Raw genomic sequence first — 15,874 nt, 5'->3', positions numbered from 1 at the left:
GGGAAGCTGTGACGACACACCATAATACAAACCCGTATGACAAGGCCACGTTACGCCATACCAAAACGAGCACCGCCTCCCATCGCGCTCCCTCGGCGGCCACGGCGGCTGCGGGACGCACGGACCCCCTGCCTCGTCCCGGCCCGCCGCCATCCCCGCTCCCTCAACGCCCCACTCACCGTTACCATTTCCCGCGCTCCGGCGCCCGAGCGGATGAGGAGAAGCTACCGCCCCCCCTCGGGGTCCCGCGCACCGCGATTGGCTGATTGTCACTGTCACTCAACTGCCGTGATGTTTACGGAAGTGATGGAAGGCTGCGGGAAGGGGATGATAGTCACGTGGGTTGATCAGGTTCTGTGGATAGGGGCGCGGTGCTGAAGAGACGGAGGTCGAGGGTTCGAATCCTCTCCCTGCCCTCAGAGCCTCATCTAGCAGGCTGGAGTAGAGCTGGGGAGCATTGGGCTGGTTTTGATTGCGTTTTAGCCTGGCCAGGTATGTTCCTGAGGCTTTATGGGCTATTAGGAAGAATTCTTTACTATGAGAGCAGTAACACATTGGAACACGTTGCCTGCTGAGGTTGTGGATGCCCCTTCCCTGGAAGCATTCAAGGCCAGGCTGGATGGGGCTGTGGGCAACCTGGTCTAGAGGGAGGTGTCCCTGCCTGTAGCAGGGGGGTTGGTACTAGGTGACTAAAGGTCCCTTCCAATCCAAACCTTTCTATGATTCATTCCATGAAAGAACCTTCAGAGATCCTCCAGTTCCTACTCCCTGTCCTGGATAGGGGCACCTCTCACCAGATCAGACTGCCCTGTGCTCTATCCAACCCTGGCTTTGAAAGTCTCCAGGGATGGGGCATGCACAGCTTCTCTGAGCAACATGTTCCAGTGCCTCACCACTCTCATCATGAAGAATTTCTTCCTTATGCCTTATTTAAGTCTTCTGAAGTTTATAACCATTCTCTCTTGTCCTATCATTACAGCCCCTGAAGAATAGTCCCTCACACAGGTCACCAAGGCCTGGCCTGAGGCTTCCCGATGGAACAGTTTCTTCTCAGCTGTGCACTTCTTCTGTCTTCAGAACAAACTTGATAAATTTAGCACGTTCAACCCCCAGATGACAGGGAATACGGAAACAGAGGTTCTTGCAGCTATAATTATGGGGAGATTTAGTGTAGACAGGCCAGGGCCACCCAGAGCTGGAACACTGGGGGTGCCTATGCTGCCAGCCAGCTGTCCTCTGTGGTCTGCCCTGGAAGAAAACATTGTTTTTTTTGATGTCTGTAAATCACACTTGGTGCCTGCTTCTCCTTACTAGGCCTCCTAGTAGCAAGAGCACCTCCTGGACTCTGTGCTTCCCTCTGGTTCCTGCTGTTTCCAGGTGAAGTATCAAGGCTGGGTAATACACGTAGGTCTTCTCAGAGCCAATGCTTGAGGCTTTGGGCTTCCTGCCCATTTCCTGACTTCCATTTTGGGGCTCCTACAGCACAGCGCCCACTGAGAGCAACATCCATGCTGGGCAGTTTTTGGTTGTTATTACTGAGTGAAAGAACTCTGTATTGAGCTGGCAGTAGGAGGCCTGAATGTTATCCTGGTCATAGGGAACACAGTGGTATTGCAGCACAGGAGTCTGGGTGATGGAGAGAGAAGAAAAATCATGAGGAACTTAGCTGTACTAGGTTCACTGTTCAGAGAACAAGACATCTTCTGGATTAGTGTACACCAAAGAGGAAACTATTAAAATCTACAACAACGAGCTTCTACTGAACATGACTCTGGATTCTGTTCAGTGCCAGTACCTGTATAGATGCATCGTAAAAATGAGATTTGTGTCTTAAATTTGCTTTGCACCGCTTGGTTGGCGTTAGCAAATATTGCTAACTTGGAAATCACTAGCTGATATTATTTATACTTCTTTATCTTAACAGGACCTTGTGAAGGTTTCTCTTTAGAATGGATGGTAATGAGATCACAGGGAAATACCTGGAAATGAAAGGCAGTTCATTCTCATCTTATTTGCATAGCACTGTTCTGGGTTTCCTATGGCTTTCACATACACAAAGAGGTCTGAACAGGTGTTTGTGGAGGTGGTGGGTCAAATTCCCATCTGAAATGTTTATATTGCAAGGATTAAAGTGGTTATAATTCAAGGATTAGATTGCATTAAGGGACATAAAGTCCTGGTCTGGCACTTATATTAATTGCTTTAAAGTCAGTAAGTGTGTTTTCAAATAAACAAACGGAGCTGATGCTGCCAGGGATTTAATGTCAGCGTGGCGGGTTGCTGCTCTCTGCTGGGCTTCGTCGCGATTCCTGCTTCCAACGCCGCCACCTAGCGACTCCGTGCAGCACACCTCGCCGTTGGACCGCTGCAGCACAAGGTAGTGACAACGGATATATTAGATACAGCTGTAGAAAAGATAAGAGTTTTTTTTTATTTTCTTAAATAGGATGAAGAATTGCAGTTAGGAGTGCTGGCTTTTGACAGTTGAGCGGTTTTTCTTGCTGAAGGATCTTGAGTTTCCTGATAATTTTGAGGTAATCATAGAGTCCCTGTTGCAGAGCAATCAGCACTGTGGGGTTGTGTTGTGTCCTCAGATAATAGAAGTTGGCCTCCAGTCAACAGACAAGTTTTCCAAACAGGCCAGTTTTCTTCAATCTATATTTCCAAAAATAATTCCTACAAATTTAGCCAAACTGATCTGTCATGTGAAAAAATATTTCTACACTCACAGTTTCTGTGAAGTTTGAGCTCTTCTAGAATTTGGTGATAGCTGGGATTATATGGATGCCCCTTTCATTAGAGGGACCTTTCCTCTGTGGGTTATTCTTTCCCAAGGAGAAACAATGCTAAGCCCCAACACTGCAATCATTTCCCAGGGACTGCTTTCTGCACCAGAGCAATGTTTGCAAAACCCTCTCTGTGACCCCCAGCCATGCTGAGCATCATGTTGGCTCACACTCAGATAATCCTGCTGCACCCACTCGTATGGGGAAGTTAGGCCTGTTGGAATTGGTGCAGCCATCAAGCTGTCTCTTGCTCTCTAAGAAACACCAATAGCTCAACAGCTCACCAGAGCAAACCTCTGACTTTCAAACCAAGCAGTTTAGCTGAGGGCACCAGCAGTGGTAAGCTCTCCTGCTTTTAAGATACATTTTCAGCAGGCAGGAGGAGGTTCAGCGTCATAGGTCCACAGCAGGAATTTCCTCTCTCTTCACCATATACGTGCTGCTCTGTCCACTTAGAGAGACTTAAATTACAGAACCACAAAGTCATTGGGGTTGGAACGGACCTCTGGAGATTGAATCCATCCCCCTGCCGAAGCAGTCTCTTTACAGCAGGTCGCACTGGAAAGTATCCAGTTGGGTCTTGAATATCTCCAGAGAAGAAGACTCCACAACCTTTCTGGGCAGCCTGTTCCAGTGCTCTGTCACCCTCACTGTGAAGAAGTTCCTTTGCATATTGGTGAGGAACTTCCTATGCTCCAGTTTATGGCTGTTTCCCCTTGTCCTGTCCCCCACAGACTGCTGAAAAGAGGTTGGCCATGTCCCTTTGTCTCTCACATTTAAGATATTCATAAACATTAATAAGATCCCTCTCAGACTTCTTTTCGCAGACCCAGTTCGCTCAGCCTGTCCTCACAGGGGAGATGCTCCAGGCCCTTTTATCATCTTTGTGGCCATCTCTCCAGGAGATCCATGTCTTCTTTGTTCTGGAGAGCCCAGAACTGGATACAGCACTCCAGGTGAGGCCTGACTATGGCAGAACAGAGGGGCAGAATCACCTCCCTGGACCTGCTGGCCACGCTTTTTTTAATGCAGCCCAAACTGAGCAGACTAAGACTGTTTTATTACCTGAAAGCTGCTAGGGCATGTAGGGAGGCTCTCAATTAAAGCTGTGCCTGGGGCACAGAAACTAAACACAGGGTCATCCTTCTTTCATTCCTTTGTTCTTTCTCTCATTCTTGCTTTCTCAACCTCCTACAGAGTTCCTAAAAAGGCTTGCTATCTTGCATTCCTCTGCTTCCTATTCTTCTTCAACGGAAGTCGATTTTCGTAATTTTAGGGAAATCCCTGTAAAGTGTAAGACTGCCCCAAAGCCCTGCTGGCTGCTGCCTCCTTGACATAATTTTTGTCATTTTTTATATCACTTGTTAGCCACTATCAACAGAGAAATTTACTAGTTTATTAGGAAATCAATAGTTATAATTAACTAAGTAATTTAGTAGTTATACGGAAAATATTTCAAAATTCTTTTTCTAAGTGTGTTTTAAAGAAATAATACCAATCTAAAAGTATTTCTGAAACTTTAAAGTTTTCTGAAGTGTAAGAGTCATAGTCAAAACATACTGAATGTTGCTCTGGGCAGCCTGGTCTGGTGGTTGGCGACCCTGCCCACAGCATTAGGGTTGAAACTAGATGATCTTTGAGGTCCTTTTCAACCCAGGCCATTCTATGATTCTATAATTCAATGATACTCTTAAGTGGTTTTATTATTATTAGTATTATTATTAGCATTCTTCGTTAATAATACAACTTTTTTTTTTTTCCCCAGAGACAAAATCACTTCTGCACAGAAGCCTTTTTAAAAAAATAAATGGGGTTAATGGGATTCTTAATCCTGATTCTGGCTTTTTGTGCAGGGTTGAATTTCATAGAAAGAGTGAATTTCAGACATAAGAGACAAATAGAGTTAACATTAAATCTCTTTTTTGAAACTCTGAGAGCTTTCTGGTCTCATGGGATTGTGAAATCATGTTCCATTCACCAAGGTTGTCATTATTTTGAAGGGAATCACGATGACCAGGTGACTTGCACGTTGATGTTGTCTGCAGTGTCTTTGGGAGCACTTGTTGTTCCAGCTACTTAAAAGCCCTAAAGTTTATAGTTTAGTTTGTTGTTTGTGTGTGGAAACTATAATATTTTACCTTCAGTGCCTGAAATGCATACAGTCTAATAAGAGAAGGTTGAATGTAGTTAAGGCTCAATATCACTTTTATTTAAAGATCACCTGAATTGTGTTCCTGTTTCACTCCAGTATAACTCAATTTATTTCATTTTCACTGCCATAAGATTTAAGAAATATCCTGGTCTTTCACAATCAAATAGAGCATGAATTACAAGCTTCTGTGTTGAAGTAGGAGATTGGGCATTAAATAGGATTTGATGTTTATCTGTTGGTACGAGTGATCCTGTCCAGCCTTGGAAAGGCTCTGCATGAACATCATTGAGGTTTAGATAGCATCAGCTATAGCTTGACCACATTGAGGCGCTGAGTTCTGAGTAAGAACAATTCAAAGCATAACTTACAATCATCTGCATGAATCATGTAACGAAGGTCAAGATTTATGTGCAATGTCAGGAAGGGCATGAAAACCTTCTAGAGTTTTTTGCCTTTGTTTTGATATTTCTTGCCCAATATACTTTTAGTTTTTGGGTGGTCTGTTTTCTCTCAAAGCACATATAACCCTTTAGAAACAGTTCACTAGCTGGAGCAGAAACTTCTGCCAGGATGAATGTCATGAACCATAATGTGTGACCGGAATGGCTGTACTGTTGAAATGGCCAGCAGTAAATGGTATTCCACCCATGAAACTCTTCTTACCTAGTCTTTAACCTGGGGATGCAGGTTAAAACAAAGAACGCATAGAATAAAGTGCATTGGGGGAATAATTTGCTTGTATAATCTGTATCTACATTAATGTTTTATGTAAAGTTCTATGATTTTATTGTGAAAATAATTCCAGAAGCTGTGCATGCATCAAAGCCTTTAAAATGTAGATTAGCCTTAATTTTTGGCCTAGCTTGATTAAACTATTTTAAAAGCCTCCTTCTGTATGTTTTCTTGCAACATATGTAAGAAAAAAATATAAAGCAAGTATTTAAACTATAGTGATGAGAAAACTCAGCTGGTTAACATAAGATGCATGAAATACACAGAGAATGGCAAAGTATATGCAAAGAAATTGACATCCCTCCAGATCATTTTTATTGAACCATTAATTTCTTATTTAAGTGAGAGAATGAAGGTAAGGTAGACCTGTTTGTAAGGAGGTAGAAATTTAGTTATAGCTGTAAAGTTTACAAATCCATTAAATTCATTTGCATAATAACAAAGTCAGAATAAATACTATCTGATTCCAGGGCTAATGATTTTTCTCCTCCAAGATTTACTGTTTGACCCTTCATCTGAGGCTATTACTGTTTGTAGTCAGGTTCTTGGCACCAGAAAAGATAGTTTCTTCTTTTTTCAAGACAGTTGCAGAGAGATTTAGTTTTTGGTCTTAACCTCCTGTTACTTGAGCCAACAACAAACGTTCAACTTGCTTCAACCCTACAGAATTGTATTCTAAAAGATCAACACAGAAAAAAGAGATGCATGAAGAGATACATTAGAGAAAGAGAAAAAAACAGGGTTGCTTGAGTATCTGAAATAGATATGTTTTAGAGTAATGCTTTAATTCTAGATTTGCATATATTGGATGAAAAAAAGATTCTTTGGAAAGTTCTTTTCTTTATTAAAGTAATTAAACTAGAACACGGCCTTTCACTTTAGGTTTTCAACTCTGACCTTCTTAATGTTTTCTCATTACTGTGAAGGTTGCACATCTACCCTCTGTCAATATTCTCTCACAATCCCTTTGTATTCTTTCATATCTTCTGACCTTTCATTCACTGGCCTGTAATGCAGCAATGCTGAATTCAGGGGACTTATCTTTAAAATCTGGGAATCTTCAAGTGTAAGTGGGGATATGTGGCCAAAAATGTCCAAAACAAACTATAGACAAGATAGACACTAGTGCTAGTATCCAAAGATTACTTTCTTAAGAACAAGGGCTTTGTAAGTAGAATAATTTCTTGTTTTCTTAACAAAACATGTTCACTTATGCGCTCGGAATAGGTGTGGTCTTTGCAGAGACTAGATAGAGTGGGGAGGTTTTCCTTTTTCCTAACTATGTGAATCTTCTGGTCCCCTCTCCTCCATGCTTGCTCCTTTCCCCCAGATGCAACCTTCGAGCTCACATGGTGCTGAGGTTGGGACGTGTAAACCAGAGGAAAAACAGATGAAAGTGCATTCCAGACAAAAGCCTTCTGTCTTGAAATTCTACCTTGAAATTATCAAAACTGTAGGACAACAGAGCGAGGCCAGTACAGCTGCTGAGGTAATCCACTTCCTTTGAGCTTGTACCGATCAGAAATATCCTAACCTTTGCCACTTGTCTGCACGCTCCCAAACAGCAATTAGTGAACAACACCAGTATCTTTAGCAAGGTAAGATGAACCTGAAAATATGCCATTTAGGAGGTAAGCATTTTGGGGCCAGATTACCTTTGAACACTGGGAATGACAAAATAATCTGGTTGTGTGAGGAGGGCTTGTGCTCCTTGAGGTCTGGCTAGATTTTTATCCCAGATTTCTTAGACTAATGTAGTTTCTAAGTTCCTTTCCCATGACTTTTCTATTTTTGATGTTATCTAAGCATATGTGGCATTCTTTCCCATTCAGAACTGAGGGTGCATAGTTCATTAAGTGGGGTCTTATATTTTAGCTACATGACATAGTTTAGGATTGTCATGGCTACTTAAAGCACACGGGGATACTGTGGGAGGGAAAGAAAGCTCTTGGTGGGGAACATTGGGAAAGTTGCTTTTATTAGATATGGACATTTGCCAGTAGCTTGATTAATGGTGACTGTTGTTTTCATTTGTTGAAAGGTTTTTGTCATCTAGTCCAACTCCCTGGCAATGAACAGGGACACCTACAGCTTGATCAGGTTGTCTCCAGGGATGGGGCAATCTACCTCCTCTCTGGGCAGCCCACTCCAGTGCCTCACCACCCTTAGTGCAAAGAACTTCTTCCTTATATCCAACCTAAATCTTCCCTGTCCCCTTCTTTCTTACAGCCTCTCTTTAGATACTGAGAGGATCATGCACTGTTATGGATTTTTGCCTTCACAGAAGGTGATTATTTCAATACTACAGCATAACATTTTCAGATTATGCTTCTCTTACTGTATTAATTTTTGGCTCCATTAACCTTAAGCACATCAGATTCAGAGTTGCTAAAAATGGTAGTTAAATCAAAGCTTTAGTTTCAAGCATCACATTGGCAAAGCATGCAATGTTGTTTCTAAACAGAGTGGCCCAGAGCAGAACAGGAGGATATAACCATAGGACTGCTGGACCTTTGCTTTGCCCACGTGCTTGGATAACTCAAAACATAGTGGTTTTATGGGAAGGCACAAGAAGGGTATTTCAGTTTGACTTGCTGTTATTGTTCTGAGTATCCACTGCTTGATACAGGGCTTGTGGATCATTGGAGAGTAGTGATCAGCTCAGGCACAGGCACGCAGCTGGTTACTGCAGAAAGCTGCTCTCTGGCCCTCTGAACAAACAATTTATGGATGAAGAAAGAGGCAGAGGGTGGATAAAGGAAATCAAAAGGAGCAGAGGGACACAGCCTGTTATTTACATCTGCAACGATAAGCAGAGGTCACAGAGCCACAGTTTTGTAAACACTGTGAATCAAATCTCAGAGAGCTTTGGAATTCGATTGTTGCTTTGGCAGGAAACAACATTGCTGGAGCATCAAGTTATTAAATCAGTCCCTGACAGCACCAGGAAAGTAGGAAACACAGGCAGTCATCTCATCACATTAGATGAAGAGCTAAAGAAAGTGAAGGAATTGAGGGAAGCTCCTAAAAATGTAACACGTGCAGGAGACAACTATTGTGCTTGTAAAAAAGATTTCACTCAAAATGAGCTTTCTTTTTGTACAAACTCACAGTGACCACTTATTCTACACTTGAACACGTGATTAGTACAGGTCATATTTCTGAGGGCTGTAGTTTCTGCCTCCCATTAGACCTGTAGATTATTTACTTTGACAGCACTGCTTTAGCCAAGGCTGTATCAAAGCAAACAGCAAATTCTGCGCAGCATCCTCCTCTAGATCTGCTCCTGAATGCATTAGCATCCCTTTGGGTAGGTGTGTTGGTGGAACTGGCATCTGCTTTCATCCCTGTTCCTTGTGGTTGAAGAGATAACAAAGGAAGCTTCCTGAATTACAGGCCCATGAGTTCTGCCTTTGACTCCTCATCTCTCGTGTAATTTCCAGCCTGATACTCCTCTCTGTTTCCCATCTCCCAAAAATGCACTCCTCTTGTTGACACTTTGGGGCTGATGAGTCCATGTTTGATATTGAATGTAACAGGAATACCTGGTATGTAGGAAATAACATCAAAGGGGACCATGGATCTGCTCTGATGTGCTGAGGATGTTTTCTGTTTGAGCTTTCTAACAGCACAGCCCACATTGCCAGTACTTCCACCTCCAAGAATATTTCTGAATTAGTTACAGAGGAAGAACAATTTTCTTTCTATGCAGGCAAAAGGAATTAAGAAATATTACATAATGTATTTCCTATGAACACTCAAATAATTTTTAATGTCCTATTCATTCCAGAGACATGGATCCCAGGAATCTGTTTTGAGACAACTTAACTGGGTTGTTCAGTATTTAACTTCTGCAAAACTTGATTTCCCACTGAAGTCTGTAGCAGGCCCTGAGTCTTATGTAAGTACTTTATTGTCATTAATTTAAGATTAAATGTTTTCATAGAATCATTAAGGTTGGAAAAGGCTTCTAAGATTACCATGTCCAACCATCAACTTGCTCCACCATGCCCACTCACCACGTCCCTCAATGCCACATCTCCACAACACCTCCAGGGATGGTGATCCCACCACCTCCCTGGGCAGCCTGTGCCACTGCCTCACCTCTCCTTCTGAGAAATTATCCAACCTGAACCTCCCCTGGCACAACTTGAGGCCATTCCTGCTCATCCTATTGATGTTACCTAGAAGAAGAGGCTGACCCCTACCTTGCTACAACCTCTTTTCAGGCAGTTGTGGAAGGCAACAAGGTCTCCCCGGAGTCTCCTCTTCTCCAGACTGAACAACCCCGCTTCCCACAGCTGCTCCCCATAAGACTTGTGATCCAGATATTCACAGCTTTGCTGACCTTCTCTGGATACACTCCAGGGATTTGATGTCTTCTAATGCTGCTGAGATTCTAAGCTTTGTGTCCTGTTTGTGTTTTACACACCTCTGAATGTAAGAGCCACCTCTCTTCCATTGTGAAAGCAAACAGACATGAAGCACAGAAATCATGGTATGCTAACCCACCAGAGAATCAGCACATGGCAGTGTGGGCAGTTTGCATGGCACTGAGACCAGTGCAGCAGAAGGACCATGGTGACCAGTGTTGGTGGGAGGAGCAGGGGTGGGGGGTATCCTGGGGTGCAGTTTTTCCAGCACGCTCTGGGCATTGCACAGCAGGGGATGACCCTAAAGCAAGGCCCAAATGGAGTCTCTGGGGAGAGAAACAGAAATAAGAAAATAAACTTGTTCCCTTGCATATTTATCTATGATTGGGGTTGTTGCTGAATTCACAAACACAGACTGAACAACGTGCTTTTGGAGGAAGAACTTGAAGAGAGTTTTCAGCATGGGAAGTTATATTTTATAACAGCAGTCTTTTAAAATAGGCATTTAGAGAGTGTTTTTAAGAGTGTTTTTTGATAGAAGAAAGAGCTGTAACTCCAGGATAACTTAATGATAACCCTTCCTCATTAGCTGACAGGTGCTGATTTATCTTTCTCTGGTGTGCTCACTGACAGAGCTGAATGTCTGGGTTTGTCAAATAAGGGCTTAGGATGTTGCTGAGTTGCTGGATTTGTTCTTTTATTCTGATTTGATAAAAAACATAGTAGTTGCTAAAGAAATTGGGTAGTTTGGGAACCATTTCATAAACTTTTTCCTTGTATCAAAAAAGAAATATTATTTCAAATTCAGAGCTTTGAGTTGGTTGAAATTATGTCCTCATGGTAAAAAGGGCCTAGGGTGTTTTTTAAAACTGCCAACACATCAGTGCAGGATTTTGAAAATGGAGAGAGTACTGTCATGTGTTTCAAAATAATATTGCTTGAAAATGCGGGTTAAGGAGAGCAGATCAGAGAATTTATTGGAAACAACACATTCAAAATTACCTAAATAAAATATTCTGTACCTTGCATCAGCCCAGGCCATTTTGATTAACTTTTTATTCAGATTAAGATGGTGCATAATGGTTTATAGATTTTGCCTTTTCCTCACAGCTTCGAATAAGGCCTATTTACAAAAAGTTTCAAAGCTTCTCTCATTAAGTAGACCAATTCCCACTGGCCCTATTAAAATGAACCAACGCTGAAATGAAACCAGCAATAAAGTCCCATTGTTTGTCTATATATATACAGCCGCAGGAGATAGGTTAGAGAGAGATGGAAGGGGAGAGAGGAATGAACATAGGTGTACTCTGGATCTGATACAACATAAATCAATTTAAACTGCATGGAAGCTTTGCTTTGTAGCAGATCAAAGGAACAGCAAACGGGCCTGAAAACCTGAACTACAGCTCGTAGAAAACTGCTGAATTTACCGAATCATCTGTTGTTTTCCTAGCCTGTAATGCACAGTGGTGCTTTGTCTGCGTCCTGAATGGGCTGCTTGCTCTAAAGGGCTGATGGATTTAGATGAATGAATTAATAAGTTCTGGTTCTGGTGCTGTGCAGAAACAAAGCCACTGAAATGCAGGTTCAGTGTCACGGAATGAGAGATGTACTTGGAGATGTCGAGCAGGGCAGCTGGGTGTCTGTCCAAAGCCTGTGAAATACATAGAAAGGCCCCCACCAACTGCTGTGCTCAAGCTAAGAACTGAAGTTGCGATATATGAGAGTTTCTAATAGGGTTCTCCTTGTGGAGAGTATCATGCCCTGCCCCTGGAGGTGCTCAAGGCCGGGTTGGGTGGATCCTGGGCAGCCTGAGCTGGTGGGAGGCAACCAGCCCATGGCAGGAGTTGGAGCTGGGTGGGCTTTGAGGTTCCTTACAACTGAAATCATTCTATGATTCTCTGATATCAGTGATTCTTTGGCCTCATTACACAATAGATCCTATTTCAAGATGATTCTCTTTTTTTTTTTCTTTTTTTTTTCTTTTTCCCACAGATGCTTCTGCTCTAAGCTGCACTTGCACTGCATAATGCCTTTCTCTTTAGTGTTTATGGAGATCTTTGTGCAAATATTTTTTTACGTTACACCTTGAATGAGCTCTGATTCTTCCTCTAGCTCTTCAATTCGCTGTCCGAGGTACTTCTGCCCCCAGCTCTGCAAAACGAAGTATGAATTACCACGCAGATCTTCTGGGTTTTTGAAGCCGAAGAAAATCATGCTTGGAGGGTTTCCTGAGTTCGGGGAGAAAGAGAGGGGAATAACCCGGCCCCAAAGGGCCCCGTCCTCTTTTCCTTGCCCGCACCAGCTTTCCCCAGTAGATGGCAGCCGGAACCCGCACACTGCTGCTCGGCACCGAGCAGCAATGCATCTCAATTTTCCTCGCCGAAGTGATTTTTAGTTAACGCACACCCTATGTTTTCATTTATGCTGGCCAAATGAGGTTACTTTGACCTTGATTAATAAAATGTATAATCATTTTGGAAATATTTGAAGCCGGAGACCTGCCAACTGATCCCCCTCCCCTCGAGTGCGCAGCGATCGATACAACAAATCTAAATTGCAAATCACACAGTGCATTGCACGGCACGTCTCCCTCCCAGCCACCCTGCCTGGTCTCCCCGCATAATCTATCCGTTCCGGAGGTGATTTGCGGTTGTCACAACGGGGGGAGGAAGCAACAAGGCAAACGTGCCCTTGCTTGTTACTTTTCAAGAACAAGTAATGCGGCAAATCGCCGCCGCCATCACTCATGGCATTAATCAGAAGCTCCCACGAGGCGTCCCTCCGCTGCGGACCAGCCCTGGGCCGAGCCGGGACGTTTCTGCTCGTTTCCAAACAGCCGCGGGACGGGGCGGCGGGCGGGAGCTGCGGACGGGCTGTGCCGGCAGGGGGCGCTGCTGCACTAGGGATGCACGGACGGCCCGTCCTCTTCCTTGTCCCTTCCCTTCCCTTCCCTTCCCTTCCTTCCTTCCCTTCCCTTCCCTTCCCTTCCCTTCCCTTCCCTTCCCTTCCCTTCCCTTCCCTTCCCTTCCCTTCCCTTCCCTTCCCTTCCCTTCCCTTCCCTTCCCTTCCCTTCCCTTCCCTTCCCTTCCCTTCCCTTCCCTTCTCCATTTTCTTTTTTCCTTGTCTTGCCTTTCTTGCCTCACCTCACGCACCTCACTCGGCCTTGCCTTGCCTCACCTTACCTTTCCCCTTACCTTGCCTCACTTTGTCTTGTTTTCCCCCACTTTGCTTCGCCTTGCCTTGCCTTCCCTTTTTTTTTTGCCTCAGGTTGCCTTGTCTTTATTGGCTCACCTCTCTCTGCCTTGCTTGCCTTGCCTCACCTCTCCTTGCCCTGCTCTGCCTTGTATTTTGTCTTGCGTTTTACCTCTCCTCTCCTCTCCTCTCCTCTCCTCTCCTCTCCTCTCCTCTCCTCTCCTCTCCTCTCCTCTCCTCTCCTCTCCTCTCCTCTCCTCTCCTCTCCTCCTCCCCTCCCTCCCTCCCCTCCCCTCCCCTCCCCTCCCCTCCCTCCCTCCCTCCCCTCCCCTCCCCTCCCCCCCTCCCCTCCCCTCCCCTCCCCTCCCCTCCCTCCCCTCCCCTCCCCTCCCCTCCCCTCCCTCCCCTCCCCTCTCCTCCTCCTCTCCTCTCCTCTCCTCTCCTCTCCTCTCCTCTCCTCTCCTCTCCTCTCCTCTCCTCTCCTCTCCTCTCTCTCCTCTCCTCTCCTCTCCTTCCCATGCTTTCCTTCTCCCTCTCCCTCTCCCTCTCCCTCTCCCTCTCCCTCTCCCTCTCCCTCTCCCTCTCCCTCTCCCTCTCCCTCTCCCTCTCCATCTCCTCCTCCCTCTCCTTCCTCTCTTCCCCACTTCCACTCTACTACACATTTTTTTTTCCCATTTTCTCTCCCTCCCCTCCTTCCCTTTCTTCCCCCCTTCCCGCCTTCCCTCCTTCCCCCCTTCCTTCCTTCCTAATAAATGAAATATGATATATTCATGTTTTGTGTGGAGGGAAGCAATGACAAACCCTTACCAAATTTTTGGTATTTTGCCATTGGTATATGCTTAATGTAGGATTTCAGTTATTCTGTGGAAAAGTTACATGTCTGTAGAACACGTTAACTGTTCTTATTTAGTCTGTTGCATCCGTCCTATTCTTCTATAGAAATCAACTGTCCCCTTAACTAAATGTTGAGTGCATCCTCTAAAGATACACCTAAAGATGGGGTTTGCTGTTAGTGTTCCAGGAGCCATTTTCTGCAATACCGCTGTGGTTTTGTCATCTCTGTGCTTCTGTTTGTTGCAAGCATTTGAAAGCAATTAACTTATCTGTGAAGCACTTTGGCACGTTTCTAACTCCAAGTACACAAGTAGCCGTGCTGAAGTGAACAATTCTGTTCAAGCACTTGAGGTTAATCATGCTTACATGCTTGGCTCTGTCTTTAGTCACTACATCACAAAGCATGCAAAGGAGCTGCAAGTACTATCTGAACAAATGTGAGCACAGAGAGCCCAGGCTGAGCTCAGCCTCAGGAAGAAGCCAGCACTGCGAGGGTTCTGAGCTGGGGATCCCAGGACCAGGGCAGTGCCATTCACAGCGGTCTGTGTGGAGATCAGCGGTGCTGTGCTGCTGGAGGGGCCGTCACTGTGTGTTGTAAATTCACTGTCATGCTGTATGTAGATGCTGAGGAGTCTGCAAGATGCTTTATCAGAACCTGGATGTGAACTAGTGGCCAAACTTCAGCATGGGATCTGCTGCCTGTATACATTCCCCCTACAGCTTCAAATACCATCAGACTTTGTGTAAGTTGATCTGAGCATAAGTCTTCCAACATTGATTTAAAAGGATAATCTCTACAGAAGTATTGACCTCTGCATATGAAAGAGCTACAAAGAGCAGTAGAGACCTCGCTGTGTGAAACCAGCTCCCAGCATCGCATTGCCTGAGCCCAGCCCCTGTAGTGTGCTGGGTAGAGCCACCACCACCCACCTGAACGTGGGGTCACTGGTTTGCAAAGCAGTAACATAAACTGTGGTGTTAATATGCTCACATCTTGATGAGATGTCAATGTTATCCCAGGCTGGGAGCTGGTAAAAAGGGAAAAAATATAAAGTGTTAATAAGGCAACACGTTATGCAGGAATAACAATGTTTTATGCATGATATCTATGTTTGATATTAAAGAACAGAGTGCTGAATGCGCTGTAGAAGCAGACAACCAGGAAAGAGCAAGAAAAATCTGCTGTGAACAGAACATGAAGGTCTTCACCTAGATACTAGGACTGGTAAGCCATGGTAAGGTACACACCCTCCTCAGTCATTTGAAGGTAGTATTTGAGCTTTAACAGCTTCAACAATAACAGAAAATATTTCCATTATAACCATAACTTAATCATCCATCTCAGTCTAACTCAGTCCTGTCAAATGATTGGTCTGTGAAACGGAGGTGGAATCAAACAGACTTCACCCATTATCTTGGGTGCTCTTGAGAGGCAAACATCTGGCAAGCATCACTAGACTTGTTGTGTTACTGGAAAGCTATTTATCCCTACTGTTTTCTAATGCGGTAAAATTAGCTCCTAAGGTAAATTAGAAACAGACTTGAAATATTTTCCTTTGTATTTGCACATTCAAATAAAACCCCACAACCCAAATACTTCGTAGTTTTATCAGAGTTATTTTTAGCAAGGGATTGACTGCAGTCTTCTCATTCAAACAGCAGGCCTGGAACTCTCAAACCTCACCTTCCCTCCCTCTGCTTCAATTTTGGGCCAAATATTTTGTTTTAAAAATGCTGTCAGATTATTTTCTCTTTTACACAGCTGAGAAGCCAAGCCAAACCCCAAAGGGACTTAATTTCAG

The 15,874-nt window shown here is 44.2% G+C and overlaps 1 protein-coding gene across 2 annotated transcripts; it reads left to right on the top strand.

The window, feature by feature from the left end:
• Nucleotides 1–12,575, top strand: LOC146545816 (uncharacterized). 2 transcript variants are annotated; one of them, XM_085216329.1, is made up of 6 exons: nt 1–492; nt 980–3,462; nt 3,600–3,742; nt 7,001–7,159; nt 9,461–9,571; nt 12,159–12,575. In XM_085216329.1, exons 3-6 carry the CDS (start codon nt 3,647–3,649, stop codon nt 12,213–12,215), a joined length of 423 nt encoding a protein of 140 aa, XP_085072455.1. In that variant the 5' UTR covers nt 1–492; nt 980–3,462; nt 3,600–3,646; the 3' UTR covers nt 12,216–12,575. The 2 variants fall into 2 exon arrangements, with proteins under 2 accessions (XP_085072455.1, XP_085072454.1); XM_085216328.1 differs by lacking the exon at nt 12,159–12,575 and adding an exon at nt 9,900–11,409.
• Nucleotides 12,576–15,874: the final 3,299 nt, after the last annotated feature.

Source organism: Meleagris gallopavo, chromosome 1 (assembly GCF_905368555.1).
Source record: "Meleagris gallopavo chromosome 1, MGAL_WU_HG_1.1, whole genome shotgun sequence".
Taxonomy (NCBI): Eukaryota; Metazoa; Chordata; class Aves; order Galliformes; family Phasianidae; genus Meleagris; species Meleagris gallopavo.
The sequence above is the reverse complement of the archived record's forward strand: the minus strand, read 5'-3'. Positions and strand labels throughout refer to the sequence as shown.